Here is a 17,744-nt window from a genome sequence, read left to right on the forward strand (position 1 = left end):
GTGTATAGGAATGCATGTGATTTTTGCACATTGATTTTGTATCCTGAGACTTTGCTGAACTTGCTTATCAGTTTCAGGAGGTTTGCGGCTGAGACGATGGGGTCTTCTAGATATACAATCATGTCGTCTGCAAATAGAGACAATTTGACTTCCTCCGGAAAGGACATCCTTTACACTAAGTGGTGCTGGGAAAATTAGATTACCTGTGCAGAAGAATGAAACTGGACTTCTCTCACCATCTACAAACCAACTCAAGATCATTTAAAGGCTTAAATATAACTATAACAATACTAGAGGAAAACCTAAGGAAAACTCCTCTGGACATTGGCCTAAACGAACAATTTATGACTAATACCTCAAAAGCAAATGCAGTAAAAACACAAATAGACAAATGGGACTTAATTAAACTAAAGCACTTCTACACAGCAAAAGGAAATAAGGGAACAGACAACCTGCAGAATGGGCGAAAACCTTTAAACTGCTTACAGCAAGGGACTAATATACGAGGAACTCAAACAAGAACATCAAAAACAAAGAACATAAATTTTTTTTATCCTTTACCCACTTCCTACACTATTGAATGGACAAAGAACATTGATATTTTTTCAAAAGAAAACACAAATGGCTAACCTGCTTATGAAAAAATGCTTAACATCACTAACCATCAGAGAAATGCAAATTAAAAATAATGACATATTTTACAAGTCAGAATAACTATTACTAAAACTTTTAAAAAATAACAGATGTTGGAAGAATGCAGAGAAAATGGAATACTTATGCACTGTTAGTGGGAATGTAAATTAGTACAACCTGTATAAAAAAACATATGGAGATTTCTCATAGAATTGAAAATAAAACTGCCATTGGAGCCAGCAATCCTACTACTGGGTATCTACCCAAAGGAAAAGAAATAATTAGATCAAAAGGATACCTGCACTCATGTGTTTATCACTGCACTATTCACAATAGCAAAGATATGGAATCACCTATGTGTACATCGGTGAAGAACTGGGATAAAGAAAATGTGGTATATATGTGCAATGAAAGACTACTCAGCCATAGAAAAGAATAAAATCATCTTTTGCAGCAACATGGATGGAACTGGAGGCTATAATCTTAACTGAAACAACTTAGAAACAGAAAGTCAGACAACACATGTTATCACTTAGAAGTGAGAGCTAAATAATATGTACACGTGGACACAGAGTATGGAATAATAGACACTGGAGATTCAATGGAGGAGGAGGTGGGTAAAGGATGACAAATAAATTAATGGATATTATGTACACTATTCAGATGGTGGCTACACTAAATGTCCAGACTTTAGCACCACACAGTATATCCATATAACAAAACTGCATTTACAAGTACTTACAAGGACTATACCCCTTAAATGCAAAAAAAAAAAAAAAAAAAAAAAAAAGTAACAGAGGTCTTTAACAACACACTTACCAGCCTTCCACTGTTCTGAGACTGCAGTGTCTGTTATTCATACTCTATTTCCATGTGTTCACAGTATTTAGCTCCTACTTATAAATGAGAAAATACAGTATTTGACTTTCTGTTTTGTGAGTTACTTCACTTAAGATAATGACCTCCAGGTCTTTGTAAAGAACAGAATGTATACAGAACACTCACCCATCAACTGCAAGAAACACATTCTTTTCAAGTGCACATGGAACATTCTCCAAAATAGACCACGTGAAGACCACAAAACAAGTCGTAACAAATTTTAAAAGACTGCAATCATAGAAAATATCTTATCTGATTAAAGTGAAATGACACTAGACATCAACAACAGAAGGAAAACTGGAAAACTCACAAATACCTGAAAATTAAGCAATGCACTCTTAAACAACAGGTCAGAGAAGAAATCACAAGGGAAATTAGAAAACCTCTTGAGACAAATGAAAATGAAAACAATGTTCTTGTGTTAGGCCATTCTTTGCTATAAAATAATACTCAAGACTGGGTAATTTATAACGAAAATAAGTTTTCTTCGTTCACAATTCTGCAGGCTCTACAAGCACAGTGCTGGCATATTCTCAGCTTCTGAGGAGACCTCAGGGAGCTTTTGCTCATGGCAGAAGGTGAAATGAGAAGAGCAAAGGAAGGCTAGAGAAGGAGAATGAGAGGGAGGAGGTGCCACACATTTTTAAACAGCCAGTTCGCATGAGAACTCACTATTCCAAAGACAGCACCAAGGGAATGGTGCTAAACCATTCATGAGAAATCTGCCCCATGATCCAATCACCTTCCATTTTACCTTCTGCCATGAGCAAAAGCTCCCTGAGTCCTCCCCAGGAGCTGAGCAGATGCCAGCACCATGCATGTACAGCCTATAGAACCGTAAGCCAATTAAACCTCTTTTCTTTATAAATTACCGAGTCTCTGATATCTCTCTCTCTCTCTCTCTCTTTTTCTCTCTCTCTCTCCTCTTTCTCTCTCTCTCGTCACCCAGCCTCCAGTGCAGTGGTGCAGTCTCAGCTCACTGCAGTCTCTGTTTCCCTAGTCAAGTGATTCTCCAGCTTCAAATTCCTATGTAACTGTTACTACAGGCATGAGCTACCACGCCTAGGTAATTTTTGTACTTTTTGTGGAAATGGGGTTTTACCATGTTGCTCCGGTTGTCTGGTATTTCTTTATAGTGACGCAAGAACAGCCTAATACAATGTCCCACCTCCAAGCAGTGAACACAGTACTAACAGAGAAGTTTATGGCTATGTGTTTACATTAAAAAAAAAAGGATGATCAAAAATTAACAACCTAACTTCGCACCTTAAGAAATTAAAAAAAGAAAAAACTAAACCCAAGGTTAACAGAAGAAAGAAGATAATACAGTTTAGAGCAGAGATCAGTGAAATAAAGAAAACAAAAGCAATTGAAAAAAAAAATCAGCAAAACTTGAGGTGGTTTTTTCCAAAATATCTAAAAAACCGACCAATTATTAGGTATAGTAATTAAAAAGAGAGAAGACTCACATAACAAAAATTAGAAGTGAAAGAGGGGATATTACAGCCAATACCACATACAATAAAGAGGATTGTAAGAGAATACTACAAACAGTTGTATGCCAACAAACTGGAAAAATTATATAAATGGACAAAATATTTTAAACACACAACCAACCAAGATTGGATAATGAAGAATTAGATAATCTGGACAGATTTAAAACTATTAAAGAGATTGAATCAGTAACCAATATCCCACACAAAGAAAAACCCAAGACTTCATGCCTTCTTTAGAATATTCCAGCTAATATTTAAAGAATAATTAACACCCATTCTCCTCAAACTCTTCCAAAAAAATTAAAAGAAGGGAAAATCCCAAATTCATTATATAAGGCCAGCATTACCCTAATAACAAAGCCAGATGAAGTCAAAGAAAACTACAGACCAACATTCTTGATAAATATTGGTGTAAAAGTCCTTAACAAAACACTAGACAACCAAATTCTTAGGCACAGTAAAAAGATCATATACCATAATTGAGTAAAATGCATTGCTGTAAAGGATGGTTCAACGTAAGAAAATCATGCTAATCACATTAACAGAATGAAAGATGAGAACATAATCATCTCAACTGATACATACAAAAAAGTGTTTGACAAAATTTGATGTCGTTTCATGCTAAAAATGCTCAAACTAGGATGTAAGGAAACCGTTAATACCTCAACATAATAAAGGCAATACATGAAAAGAGCATAGCTAACATCAATCTCAGTGGTGAAAAACTTAAAGCCCTTCCTCTAAAATCAAGAACAAGACAAAGATGCCTGCTTTCACCCCTTCTATTTAACATAGTACTGGAATGTCCTAGCCAAAGCAATTACGAAAGTGAAATAAAAGGCACCAAAATCAGAAAGGAAGTAAAATTGTCTCTGCTTATAGTTGACTTAATCTCCTATGCAGAAAGCCCTAAAGATCCCATTTTAAAACTTCAGAATAATTGAATTCAGCAAAGTTGCAAGATACAAGTCAACATGCAAAAATCCATTGCATTTCTATACACTAACAATGAGCAATCTGCAAAGGATGGTAAGAAAACAATTTCATTTACAATAGCATCAAAAAGAATAAAATATTTTGGAATAAGCCTAAAAAAGTAGGTAAAAGACTAACATACTTAAAACTAGAAACACTGCTTATAGGCATTAAAGACACAAACAAATTGTAAGACCTCCCATGTTCATGGACTGGAAGACTTCATGTTGTTAAAATGTTAATATTGCCCAAGGTAATCTACCAATTTGGTGCAATCCCTATCAAAATCCCAAAGGCATCTTTGGAAATATAGAAAAATCCATTTACAAGTTCATATGAAATCTCAAGGGATGCTGAATAACCAGAACAATATTGAAAAAGGAAAAAGTTATAGGTCTGACACGTTCTGATTTCAAAACATATTACAAGGCTACAGTAATCTAAACATTTAGTACTAGCATAAATGCAGACATAAAGACCAACAGGAATGAACAGAATTGAGACCCCAGATATAAACCCTTAACTGTATGGTAAAACAATTTTTGACAGATGTCAAGACTACTCAATGGAAAAAGAACTATCTCTGCAACAAATGTTGCTGGGAAACTGGATATCCCCATGAAAAAGAACGAGTTGGACCTTATGTTACACCATAAACAAAAATTAACTCAAAATGAATTAAAGACCTAAACATAAGAAACAAACATATAAAACTTCTAGAAGAAAACATAAAAGCTTCATGAAATTGGATATGATGATTTATTGTGTATGACACCAAAAGGACAGGCAACAAAAGCAAAATGGGCAAATGGGAATACAAATGGGGCTTAATCCAACTTAAAAATTTTTCTGCATTAAAGGACACATTGAAGTACCAATAAAGTGAAAAGACAGGCTATGGAATCAGAGAAAATATTTACAAATCATATAGCTGATAATATCTAGACTACATACAGAGCTCCTACAACTTGAGAACAAAAACAACCTAATTAAAAATGGGTAAGGGGGCTGGGTGCTATGGCTCAGGCCTGTAATCCCAGCACTTTGGGAAGCAGTATTACGGGCAAGAGCCACCACAGGAAATGGGAAGATTGCTTGAGCCCAGGAGTTCAAGACCAGCCTGGGCAACCTAGTGAAAGCCCCTCTATACAATAATGTTTTTCTCAATGAGTCATTCATTGTGGCATGCACCTGTAGTCCCAGCTACTTAGAGGGTTGAGGTGGGAGGATCACCTGAGCCCAAGAGGTCAAGGCTGTAGTGAGCCATGATTGTGCTACTGTACTCCAGCCTGGGCAACAGAATGAGACTCTGTCTCAAAGGAAAAAAGGACAAAGGACTTGAATCCACATTTCTTCAAGGAAGGCATACAGATGACCAACAAGCATATGAAATGATAAGCTCAGTATCACTTATCATTAGAGAAATGCAAATCAAAACCATAAGGTAGCACTTCACATCCATTAGGATAACTCATTTAAAAAATAAAATAAAAAAAATAAAAAAAAATAAGTTTTGTCAAGGATTTGGAGAAATTAGAATCTTTGAGCATTGTTGGTAGGATTGTAAAACGGTGAACCACAATGAATTAGTATAATGTTTCCTCAAAAATTTAAAAATAGATCCACTGTATGATATGGCAATCCCCCTTCTGAGTATATGTTCAAAAGCACTGATAGCAGGGTCTCAGAGATATTAGCACATCCATGTTCATAGCAGCATTATTCACAATAGCCAGGAGGTGGAAGCCACCCAAATGTCAATAGAGAGAGAATGGAAAAACAAAGCATGGTATATACATAAAATGGCTTACTATTCAGTCTTAAAAAGGAAGAAATCTTGTCATATACTACAACACAGATAAACCTTGAGGACATTATGCTAAGTGAAATAAGCCAGTAACAAAACACAAATACTGTATGATAACACTTATACAAGATTTAAAGTTATCAAATTCATATAAACAGAAAATAAAATGTTGGTTATTGGGCGGGGGAGGGGCAAATGCAGAATTGTACCATGGTTGCAGTTTCATTTTTGCAAGACAAAAAAGTTCTGGAGATTTGCCTCACAACAATATGAATATACTTAACACTATTGAATGGTATGCTTTAAAATGTTTAAGATGGTAAAAATTACAGTTTTTTCATAAATTAAAAATCTTTAAATACATACACAAACACAGTAGTCCCAAGGGGTTTTTGTTTGTTTGTTTTTTAATAAGGTTTATATTTCTTACAAAAAATATATTTTTCATAGCTTCATTATGTTTCAAACAATGTTTTTAAACAATACCCTGTCAAAGTTGCCAGTCTCTCTCTATACACCTCTGTATAGCTCTAAGTTATAGGAGTATATATCTTCCTATAAAATTTAAAATGCTAATTGAAAGCAAATATTGGGAAAAATATTTTTCTTTTCTTTTCAAATTGTTTGTTATATGTGAAAGAGTAAAATCATTTCTTGCCACAGTCCAAGATAAAATATTCCAGTAATTGGCTAAAAACAAACAAAAAAACTTTTAATTAATAATATGCTGGTTAAAAACACTATATATAAGCATGGTATGAATGAATTTTTAAAAATATGAGCTTGAAAACATTCATGATTCTATTATCAAACTCCCCTGGCTGAGGCAAGTATAAGAATGTCAGAAGTCATAGGAGACTGGGACAACAAGATTTTCAAATTGACAGAATAAAGAGAAAAGTTCCACTGGGATATGTTAAAGTTGTTCTGTAATCTTACTTATGAGGGAGTTAGCAGAAATTGTACTTAGTATTTAACTCATATATTAATTGTTTTTAACAGAACTACTGGGGCCCTTGGACAGAGGGGATATGCTAAATGAAGCTTTTGTTGGCCTGCCTTTAGCACCTCAAGTGGAAGACTCATTTCCAGATAACCTCCCTCCCTCTGGTTCATCTCACAGACATACTGTACGACAAAGAATACTGAATGGCTCTTCTAACAGGTAAGAAATGTTGAACTCAGGAAATCGCTCCATAAAGTATTTAGCATTGTCTGTTCAATTTTGAACTAATAGCAAAGCAAGAGTATTTCAAAATATCAAGGAGAAAGTGTGCATTTTCTCACGGCTCAGACTTTTCAGTAGTTTGGTTATTCAGAGCAATCATAATGAATGGCAAAAGTGACTATAAAAATAATATTGCTGCTATAAATGTTATTCTAGGCCAAAATGAAATTACTATGACATATTGAATTCTGTTTGTATTCTGTTGTTTAATTCTAGGATTGTTAGATTACCTTTAATAAATATTAATTTTTTAGAATATGTAGTTTGAATTATAATTTATATAATCATATTTCTTTAATGTAAGTTTACCATTGGTGTTTGAAATCTGATAGATGATAGCTTAAATATTTGTCCAGTTTGCTACATGGGTTACTGAGAAGATAATGAAGAAATATGAAATTTAAAAACTAGACAAAAGTAACATTATTTACAGTGATATTTATAATATTAATTATGATAATGATTCTCTCAAGCAAGGGTCAGAAAGCTTTTTGTGTAAAGGGCCAGACAGCAAAAATTTTAGGCTTTGCAGGCCACACAAACTCTTTTGCAACTACTCAATCCTGCTGTTACAGTAAGAAAAAGTGGCCACAGACAATATATAATGAATGAGAGTATCTGTGTTAGAATAAAACTTTATTTATAAAAATAGGCAGTGGGTCAGATTTGGTCCCTGGTTTATGGATAATATTCCTGCTTTTGAGGATCCTATTTTCAGTAATTGTAAAGAGGCCATATTAAAAAATTCAATATATAAATTATACATACCCACCTATAATACCTCAAGAAAAATTCCTCAAACTATACAGGTTAACAGCAAATAAAGAGAGGGAGGATTTCCAAGTAAGAAAGTGTTTATTTGGATGTCACGATTTCTGGGCTCTGGAAATCAAAGGCAAACAAATTGAGATGCATTTATCCATGCAAAATTGCTGCACTTCTAGTAATAAAGTAGAAGTCTCTTATTTTCTTGCCTGAAGCTGCTTCCATCCTCCTGCCCATCCTCAAACTAGTTCTACCAGGGTAGGACTGGCTTTGAAAACCAACAACTGACTTGATTTGGAGCTGAGGGTGGAAAAACTCTGCCTAGCAGGATTGTCAAATAAAAGTAGCAAACAATTGTGAGTAAAAGTGACAAACTTGATAGGAAATGAACAGAGAAAGCCAAAGCTCGGCTCGCTTGATTAGGGCAAGTGACAGAATGGCAAACCAGCCAAAAATTCAATAGAAAGATCCTGGGATGAGAAAAACAAAGAGGGGCTAATTAAGCTTTCCACAATCTTTTATTCTTTTCCTTTTTGAGACAGAGTTTCACTCTTGTTGCCCAGGCTGGAGTGCGATGGCTCGACCTCAGCTCACTACAACCTCCACCTCCCGGCTTCATGCAATTCTCCTGCTGGGATTACAGGTGCCCACCACCATGCCCAGCTAATTTTTTTTTTTTTTTGTATTTTTAGCAGAGATGGGGTTTCACCATGTTGACCAGGCTGGTCTTAAACTCCTGACCTCAGGTTATCCACCCGCCTTGGCCTCCCAAAGTGCTGGGATTACAGGTCCACAAATTATTGATGGGATTTTATGACCTCTCATTTTTTGGCTTTCTCTTGTCTGGTATTTTCCTCCTTATGCTTCTTCCTTCCTTCACACCCAAATGCCAAAAGTGCCCCTCTCTTTCTGCCTTCCCCCTGAGAAGCTATTCTTTTTGAAAACTGCCTCTTCAAATTGCATGGTACTTTATAGCATCTTCCTTATAGTCCATGCTCCAGTGTACCAGAGTATCAGGAGCTAGAGAGATCATGTACTGGCATTTGGTGGGTCTTTTTCCCATTTTATTTACAATTATTTTGAAGTTTGGACATTTTCTGTCTTTGAATCATACTAAGAACATGATTGTCATGCAGTTTCATTTTTCCTTTTATAATGTTCTCTATTGCTTATAAAAGAAGTATTGGGAAATAGAACATAGGCAACTGCTATTATCTTCAGCTACCTAGCAGTCTTACCTCTTTATTTTTTTATTTTTGGGGCAGGGTCTCACTCTGTCACCCAGTCTGGAGTGCAGTGTTAAGTCATGGCTTACTGAAGACTGGACCTCCCAGGCTCAGGTGATTTTCCCACCTCAGCCTCCCGAGAGCAACTGCAACTACAGGCACATGCTGCCATGCTGGGCTAATTTTTTTTTTTTTTTTNTTTTTTTTTTTTTTGAGACAGAGTTTCACTGTGTCCCTAGGCTGGAGTGCAGTGGTGCAATCTTGGTTCACTGCAGTCTCCAACTACCTGGTTCAAGCAATTTTTCTGCCTCAGCCTCCCGAGTAGCTGGGATTACAGGCATGTGCCACCACACCTAGCTAAATTTTTTTGTATTTTTAGCAGAGACAGGGTTTCACCATGTTGGCCAGGATGGGCTCGATCTCCTAACCTTGTGATCCGCTTGCCTCTGCCTCCCAAAGTCCTGGGATTACAGGTATGAGCCACTGGTGCCCAGCCTAATTTTTGTATGGGACAACCACACGCAGCTAATTTTTTGTATTTTCTTCTAGAGATGGGGTTTTGCCATGTTGCCCAGGCTGGTCTTGAATTTCTAGGCTCAAGTGATCCACCTGCCTTGGCCTCCCAAAGTGCTGGGATTATAGGTGTGAGCCACCACACTCAGCCTAACTCACTATGCTTACTATAGGATATATCAAGTAGGCAAAAAGTAACAAGAAATAATACCTAAACAACATAATAATGTAGATATTATGAATATTCATCAAATTCTATTCCTTGATAACAGATAATACATTTTCTTCATAAGAATTCATGGAATATTTACAAAAAACATGTGTTAGTTGCCAAAAGATATCATTAAATTTCACTAAATGTTAAAAACACTCTTCAATCACAATGCAATACAACCAGCAATGTTTAGCAAAAACCTACATGCCCTTCCTTGTATAAATTTTAAACTTTTTATTAAACAACTTTTGGATGAAAGAAGAAATACAACATCAGTGTAATTATACTTTCTTATAATTACTTCTAAGAAGTGGTTATAATAAAACACTACATATCAGAACCTATGGGATGTATTTAAATAATAATCAGAGGAAAACTGATACCACTAAGCAGTTTTACCAGAAAAAAAAAAAATAAAGGAACTAATTCTAACTCAAAAGCTTTAAAAAAACAAAAACAAAAAACAGGAAACTAAACCAAAATAAAGCACAAGGAAAGTAAAAATGCAGATAAAAGCAGAAATTAATGAGGCAGATCAGGGACTGGCAAACTTTTTCCTAAATGGTTTCAGAGTAAATATTTTAGGCTTATGGACCATATGTTCTCTGCTGCAACTATTCAACTCTGTTGTAGCACAAAAACAGTCATAGACAATACATAAATGAATGGATGTGGCTGTGGTCCAATAAAACTTTATTTACATGGAACTGGAGGACATTATGTTAAGTGAAATAAGCCAGGCATAGAATGACAAACTTCCCATATTCTCACTCATTTGTGGAGAGCTAAAAATTAAAACAATTGAACTCATAGAAATAGAAAGTATAATAATGGTTACCAGAGGCTGTGAAAGGTAATTGATGGTTGGGGGGGAGATGGTTAATGGGTACAAAAATACAGTTAGACAGAATGAGTGAGATCTAGTATTTGATTACAGTGGACAGTAATTTATTTTATAGTTTAATAAAAATAAATGAGTATAATTAGAATGTTTATAACACAAGGAAATGATATATCCTTGAGGTGATGGATACCTCATTTACCCAGATATGCTTATTACACATTGTATAAGTATATCAAAGTATCTCATGTACAGCCAGGCACTGTGGCTCAGGCCTATAATCCCAGCACTTAGGGAGGCTGAGGTAGGCGCATCACAAGGTCAGGGGTTTCAGACCAGCCTTGCCAACATGGTGAAACCCCATCTCTAATAAAAACACAAAAATTAGCCAGGAGTGGTGGCACGTGCCTGTAGTCCCACCTACTCGGGTGGCTGAGGCCGGAGAATCACTTGAATGTAGATGTCTATTAGGTCCGCTTGGTCCAGATCTGCATCCAGGTCCTGGATATCCTTGTTAATTTTCTGTCTCGTTGATCTAATATTGACAGTGGAGTGTTACAGTCTCCCACTATTATTGTGTTAGAGTCTAAGTACCTTTTAGGTCATTAAGAACTTGCTTTATGTATCTGGATGCTCCTGTATTGGGTGCGTATATATTTTGGTTCATTAGCTCTTCTTGTTGCATTGCTCCTTTTACCACTATGTAATGTCCTTCTTTGTCTTTTTTGATCTTTGTTGCTTTAAAGTCTATTTTATCAGAGATGAGAATTGCAACTCCTGCTTTTTATTTTTTTTTACTCTCCATTTGCTTTGCAAAACTTCCTGCATCCCTTTATTTTGAGCCTATATGTGTCCTTGCATGTGAGATGGGTTTCCTGAATACAGCACAATGATGGGTCTAGATTTTTTATCCAGTTCGCCAGTCTGTGTCTTTTGATTGGGGCATTTAGCCCATTTACATTTAAGGTTAATATTGTTATGTGTGAATTTAATCCTGCCATTTTGATGCTAGCTGGTTGTCTTACCCATTAGTTGACACAGTTTCTTCATTGTATTGATGCTTTTTACCATTTGGTACGTTTTTGGAACGGCCGGTACTGGTTGTTCCTTTCCATGTTTAGTGCTTCTTTCAGGAGCTCTTGAAAGGCAAGCCTGGTGGTGATGAAATGTCTGAGCAATTGCTTGTTTGTAAAGGATTTTATTTCTCCTTTGCTTATGAAGCTTAGTTTGGCTGGATATGAAATTCTAGGTTAAAAGTTCTTTTCTTTAAAGATATTGAATATTGGCCCCCACTCCCTTCTGGCATGTAGGGTTTCTACCAAGAGATCTGCTGTGATGAGCTTCCCTTTGTGGGAAGCCGACCTTTCTCTCTGGTTGTCTTTAGAATTTTTTCCTTCATTTCAATCCTGGTGAATCTGATGATTATGTGCCTTGGGGTTGCTCTTCTTGAGGAATATCTTTGTGGTGTTCTCTGTATTTCTTGGACTTGAATGTTGGCCTGCCTTGCCAGGTTGGGGAAGTTCTCCTGGATAATATCCTAAAGAGTGTTTTCCAGCTTGGATTCATTCTCTCTGTCACATTCAGGTACACTTATCAAACATAGATTAGGTCTTTTTACATAATCCCATATTTCTTGGAGGCTTTGTTCATTTCTTTTCACTCTTTATTCTCTAATCTTGCCTTCTCGTTTTATTTCCTTGAGTTGATCTTCAGTCTTTGATACCCTTTCTTCTGCTTGGTCGATTTGGCTATTGAAACTTGTCTATGCTTCGTGAAGTTCTCGTGTTGTGTTTTTGCGCTCCATCAGTTCATTTATATTGCTCTCTAAGCTGTTTATTGTTGTTAGCATTTCTTTATACCTCTTTTCAAGGTTCTTAATTTCTTTGCATTTGGTTAGAACATGTTGTTTTAGCTCAGAGAAGTTTGTTATTACTCACTTTCTGAAGCCTGTTTCTGTCAATTCATCAGACTCATTCTCAATCCAGCTTTGTTCCCTTGCTGGTGAGGAGTTGCGATCCCTTGGAGGAGGAGAGGCATTCTGGTTTTTGGTGTTTTCATACTTTTTGCGCCGGTTTCTTCCCATCTTCGTGGATTTATCTACCTGTGGTCTTTCTGGTTGGTGAGTTTCTGATGGAGTCTTTCAGTAGATGTCCTTTTTGTTGATGTTGAAGCTATTTCTGTTTTTTAGTTTTTCTTCTAACAGTCAGGCCCCTCTGCTGCAGTACTGCTGGAGGTTCACTCCAGACCCTGGTGCCTGGGGTTCACCCATGGGGGCTGTAGAACAGTAAGGGTTGCTGCTAGTTTCTTTTTCTGTTATCTTCATCCCAGAAGGATACCCGCCAGATGTCAGCCTGAGCTCTCCTTTATGAGGTGTCTCTTTGGATGTATGGGGGTCAGCAATCTGCTTGAGCAGACAGTCTGTCACTTATAGGAGCTCAGGTGCTCTTCTGGGAGCTCCATTGCTCGGTTCAGAGCTGCTGGGCAGGTACATTTAAATCTGCTGCAGTGGAACTCATAACCACCTCTTTTCCTAGGTGCATTGTCCTGGGAAGGTGGGGCTTATTTATAAGTTCCTGACATGCTGCTGCCTTTTTTCAGAGATGCCCTGCCCAGTGAGGAGGTAGTCTAGTCAGAGTGTGCCAGCAGAGGCATTGCTGAGCTGTCGTGGGCTCTGCTCAGTTGCTGTGTAAACTTCCTTGAGGTTTTGTTTACAGAGGTACAGTCAGAACTGCCTCGGTAATGGCGATCTGCCTCGGTAATGGCGGACCGCCTCAGTATTGGTGGATTTCCTCAGTAATGGCAAACTGCCTCGCTAGTGGTGTACTGCCTCAGTAGTGGTGGACTACCTCAGTAATGACAGCCTGCCTCTGTAGTAGTGAACTGCCTTGATAATGGCAGATGCCCTTCCCCTCACCGTGCTGGACCATTCTGGGTCCAGCTGCACTTGTTGCAAAAGTCTCAATCCAGAGTGTTTCAGATTGCTAGTCTTTGTGGGGGTGGGACCCACTGAGCCAGATCATCTGGCTCCCTGTTTCAGCCTCCTTTTTTTCAGTTGAACGGGCGGCTCTGTCTCACAGGCATTCCAGGTGCCAGTTGAAACAGCTGCCCAGATTTGTGTGAGTTTTTTTGCGGAGACCCATTGCGCCAGCTGAAATAGCCATGCTGGAAACTTGTGGTGCTTTCGGCCTGGTATTATCCTCGTCTGTGTGCAGTAAAAACTCATAGGGAAATTTGGTGATCAGTCACTCTCTGCGTTGTTTCTGGGAACTGCACTCCAGAGCTCTTCCTATTGGGCCGTCTCGGATCTCTCCTCTGCTTTTACTGTTTTTCACTATTTCTTTGGGTCTATTTATTATCTCTGTGCCATATTATTTGAATCTAGGTTCATGTACCTTGGTGTGTCAAAAAGGAGTGACAAAAAGGTTAAGAAATTAAAACTTTCAGAGAGGCAATTATGGAAAGTGAAAAGCAACATAAGGAATATGGTGCCATTTATACATACATGCAACAATTATAAATAATGGATGATTCCATCTCTGCTGTTTTATGCACAGCTGAAAACAGTGCTCCACAAGGGTGCTGAACTGCCTTCTGCAGATATGACAGAGCCCCAGAAAATTCCTTAAGTATGGCCTAACACACTTTCATACCATCATGTAATACATTCCTTACAGATCATGACTATTAACTATGGTACAAGGTATATCAAGCTTTGTATGCTTCTTCCCAGAGATACACTGCACATCTGGAACAAGTGAAACACCTGTCATCTGCACATCCCCCATATTTATAAATTTTTATTATTTTGCTCTCTTACTTATGTTGTATAAGCAAATTTGGGGAAACCGTTGCTTTGTGTCCCAAATAATGCATAGTAGATGGTGCTGTGGGTTTCCTATTACATCACAACATGCGGTATATGTCTTTTAGTGAAAAAGGCTGAATAATGGAATTTTCCACTATAAAATTCCCATCAACCTTTACCTGTTTTTGAAATCATTGATGAACACTGCCTATATTATTTTATTTGGGGTTGTGAAATGATGATTTTCTAATTTTGTAATTCTTTCTGCATTTATAAGTTTGTGTACTTCTGTACAGAAAAGTTTCCTTATCAACTATTCAGTTACCCCAAAAGGTAGAGTAAATGGTTGATAACTTCCCTAGATCTGTCAGTTTTCAGAATAATAAATTAATTCAGCAACCCCCAGTAGTGGCCACTATTTTGGATAGTAGGGGAGGGGAGGCTCATATGGGATTTTTAAATATCATTTGATGTGTTTTAATCATTTGTGGTCAGTATTCTTTGTGGTGGTCAAATTTGTAAATCAATATCAATCTTTCAGAAACTAATTTTAGCAGCATATAACAGAAGCCTAAAAATGCCATAACTTTAAATTTCATTTTGTAATATAAACATAAAAATGTTAATCACATTGTTATTATAAAAGTGAATGACCTAAAAATCTACATGGGGAATTAATGACTAAATTACAATATATCTAAGTAACAGATACCCACTTAAAATCATGATTATCAGGCTCTGGTTCCAGGTAAGATGGAGTAAGCACATTCCTCCTTGTCTTACCCATTGAATGCAGCTAAAAATCCTAGGTAGAATACATTGGAGCAGCTGTTTGGGGACTCTGAAAAGTAAATAGTACAGAAGAAATGAGGAAGAAGATGTGGCACATTTACCAGTGCCTTTTCCTTCAGTTCTCCACTACTGTGGCCTAGAATCAGGTGCAACCAGGGAGGTGTATAGAAGCATAAGGTAACTAAAAGATGCAGCTTCCTGGATTCAAAAAGCACCAAAGGAAATTGCAGACATGAAAGCTTATAAAAATAACCCCATTGAACTGTTTATAAACTCCAGGGCTTACTCCAAGGTATGCATGTGTGGATCTGATTCTAACCAGCATAAAAAAGACTTTGAGATCTAAACTGATAGATATACCATCACCCAGGTTATATATTAGCTGCTGGATGGTACACACACATCACTGCAAATATCACAAAACAGCATGACAAAGAGCCCTGCAGAGACTTTGAAAAGTAAACTAACACATAACATAGCTCACAGTAGAACACTGTAACTTGAAACCTAAACATAATAATTGCTTACTAAACGAAAATCAACATTCATCACAGAATTTTAACAAGATCAAGTCTTAAAATATTCAAAATGTCCAGGATACCAAAAATTACTTGATACATAAAGCAGCAGCAAAATCTCAACTCGTGAGAAAAGATTATCAAAAGACAACAACACTGAGATGACAAATGCTGGAATTATCTGACAGACTTTAAGGAGCTTCCATAATCATTAAAATTCCTGAAACAAGCCAGGCATGGTAGCATGCACCTGTAGTCCCAGCTACTTGGGAGACTGAGGCAGGAAGATCACTCAAGCCCAGGAGTGGACAATAGCCTAGGCAACTAGTGAGACCTTATCTCTTTAAAAAAACAAACAAACAAAAGTCACAGTATCAAAAAGAAATAGAAGGTATAAAGAAGAAACAAATAAAGAATTCAAAAGTATATTAACCAAAAAAAATTTTTTTTGAGGCAAAGTCTCACTCTGTCTCCCAGGCTAGATTGCAGTGGCGCAATCACAGCTCACTACAACCTTGACATCCTGAACTCAAGCGATTCTCCTGCCTCAGCCACCCAAACAGCTGGGACTACAGGTGTATGCTGCCATGCCCTGCTAATTTTTGCCTTTTTTTTTTTCTTGTAGATACAAGGTTTTACCATGTTACCCAGGCTAGTCTTGAACTCCTGGGCTCTGATGATTCAACCACCTCAGCCTGCCAAAGTGCTGGGATTATAGGTGTGAGCCACTGTGTCTGGCCCTCCCCCTACCCCCCTCCCCACCAAAATGGTGATAAGTTTGATAATAGCAGAATAGAGATAACAAAGGAAAGTCAATGAACTTGAAGACAGATCAATTGAAAATATCCAATGAACAAAGAAAACATATTGTTTTTAAAAAAATCAACCCAGGGACCTGTGAGGCAATGCAAAAAGGTCTAACATTCATAACATCAGAGTCCTAGAAGGAGAGGATAAAAATGCAATGCTGAAAATATATATATATACAGAGAATAGCTGAAAACTTCAAATTCGGTGAAGGATAACCAAGTGAATATGTTTCCAGTAGATTTGTTATTAAAGAATTACCAAATGAAGTTCTTGAGACATAAGGGAAATGATACCAGAGGGAAATTTTAAGACACCAGGAATGAAGGAAAAAATGATGAAAGAGTCAGTTTATCAAGAAAGTATAAACAATGCTAATGTGTTTGCCTCTGACAAGAGAATGTTATAATACATAATTATGCAAAAAATGATAGAGATCAAAATGTGAACAGACAAATCCAAATTTGCAGCTGGAGACTGCATCAGTCCTTTCTCAACAACAGAAAAACTAATAGGCAGAAAATCATTCCGCCCAACAACAGTAAAACACACATCCTTTTGCAATACACATGAACATTCACCAAGACAGATCAGATCTTGGGTCATAAAACAAACCTAAAAGAATATACAAAGTATGTCCTCTGACCATAACAGGAATAGATTAGAAATAGATAACTAAAAGAAATATAGAAAATTCTCCAAACACTTAGAAATTAACACACTTCTAAATAATCCCTAGGTCAAAGAGGCAGTCTCAAGGAAATCAGAAAATATTATAAACTGAAAAAAATCACAGATTAAAATAATAATTTTATTCCACTAAATGCTTATATTAAAAAAAGAAATGCCTCAGTCAACAATCTAAGCTTCCATCTAAAGAGACTAGAGGAAGAAAAGCATAGTAAACTCAAAGGAAGCAGAAGAAAGGAAATAATAAAGAGCATATATCATTGAAGTTGAAAGCATAAAAATAAAGTCAAAAGCCTATTTGAAAAGATCAACAAAATTGATAAAACTACTCAAAGACAAAGACAAAAAGAAGACATAGGTTATTGATATCAGGAATCAAAGAGGGTATATCATCTTAAACCTTACAGACATTAAGTAGATAATAAATATTGTCATGAACTATTGTATGTAAGTAAGTTTAACAACATAGTTTGAATGGAATAATTCCTCGAAAACCACAAACTACCAAACTGACTGAAAATGAAAGAGATCACCTGAATCTTATGGCTATTAAAA

The 17,744-nt window shown here is 36.8% G+C and overlaps 1 protein-coding gene across 10 annotated transcripts in view; it reads left to right on the forward strand.

Annotated features, from left to right (window-relative positions):
• LOC108299718 (WD repeat containing planar cell polarity effector) overlaps positions 1–17,744 on the forward strand; it is a 510,874-nt gene that overhangs the window by 445,606 nt on the left and 47,524 nt on the right. For all 10 annotated transcript variants that reach the window (XR_005199011.1, XR_005199010.1, XM_017522162.2 and 7 more), the window contains one exon: positions 6,793–6,955. Coding sequence is in view for 8 of the 10 variants with exons in the window: in XM_017522162.2 (XP_017377651.1) it covers positions 6,793–6,955 (163 nt within the window). In the remaining 2 variants the exon portion in view is untranslated. The remainder of the gene's footprint in view (positions 1–6,792; positions 6,956–17,744) is intronic.

The sequence above is a fragment of the Cebus imitator genome, unplaced genomic scaffold (genome assembly GCF_001604975.1).
Source record: "Cebus imitator isolate Cc_AM_T3 unplaced genomic scaffold, Cebus_imitator-1.0 Scaffold23, whole genome shotgun sequence".
NCBI lineage: Eukaryota > Metazoa > Chordata > Mammalia > Primates > Cebidae > Cebus > Cebus imitator.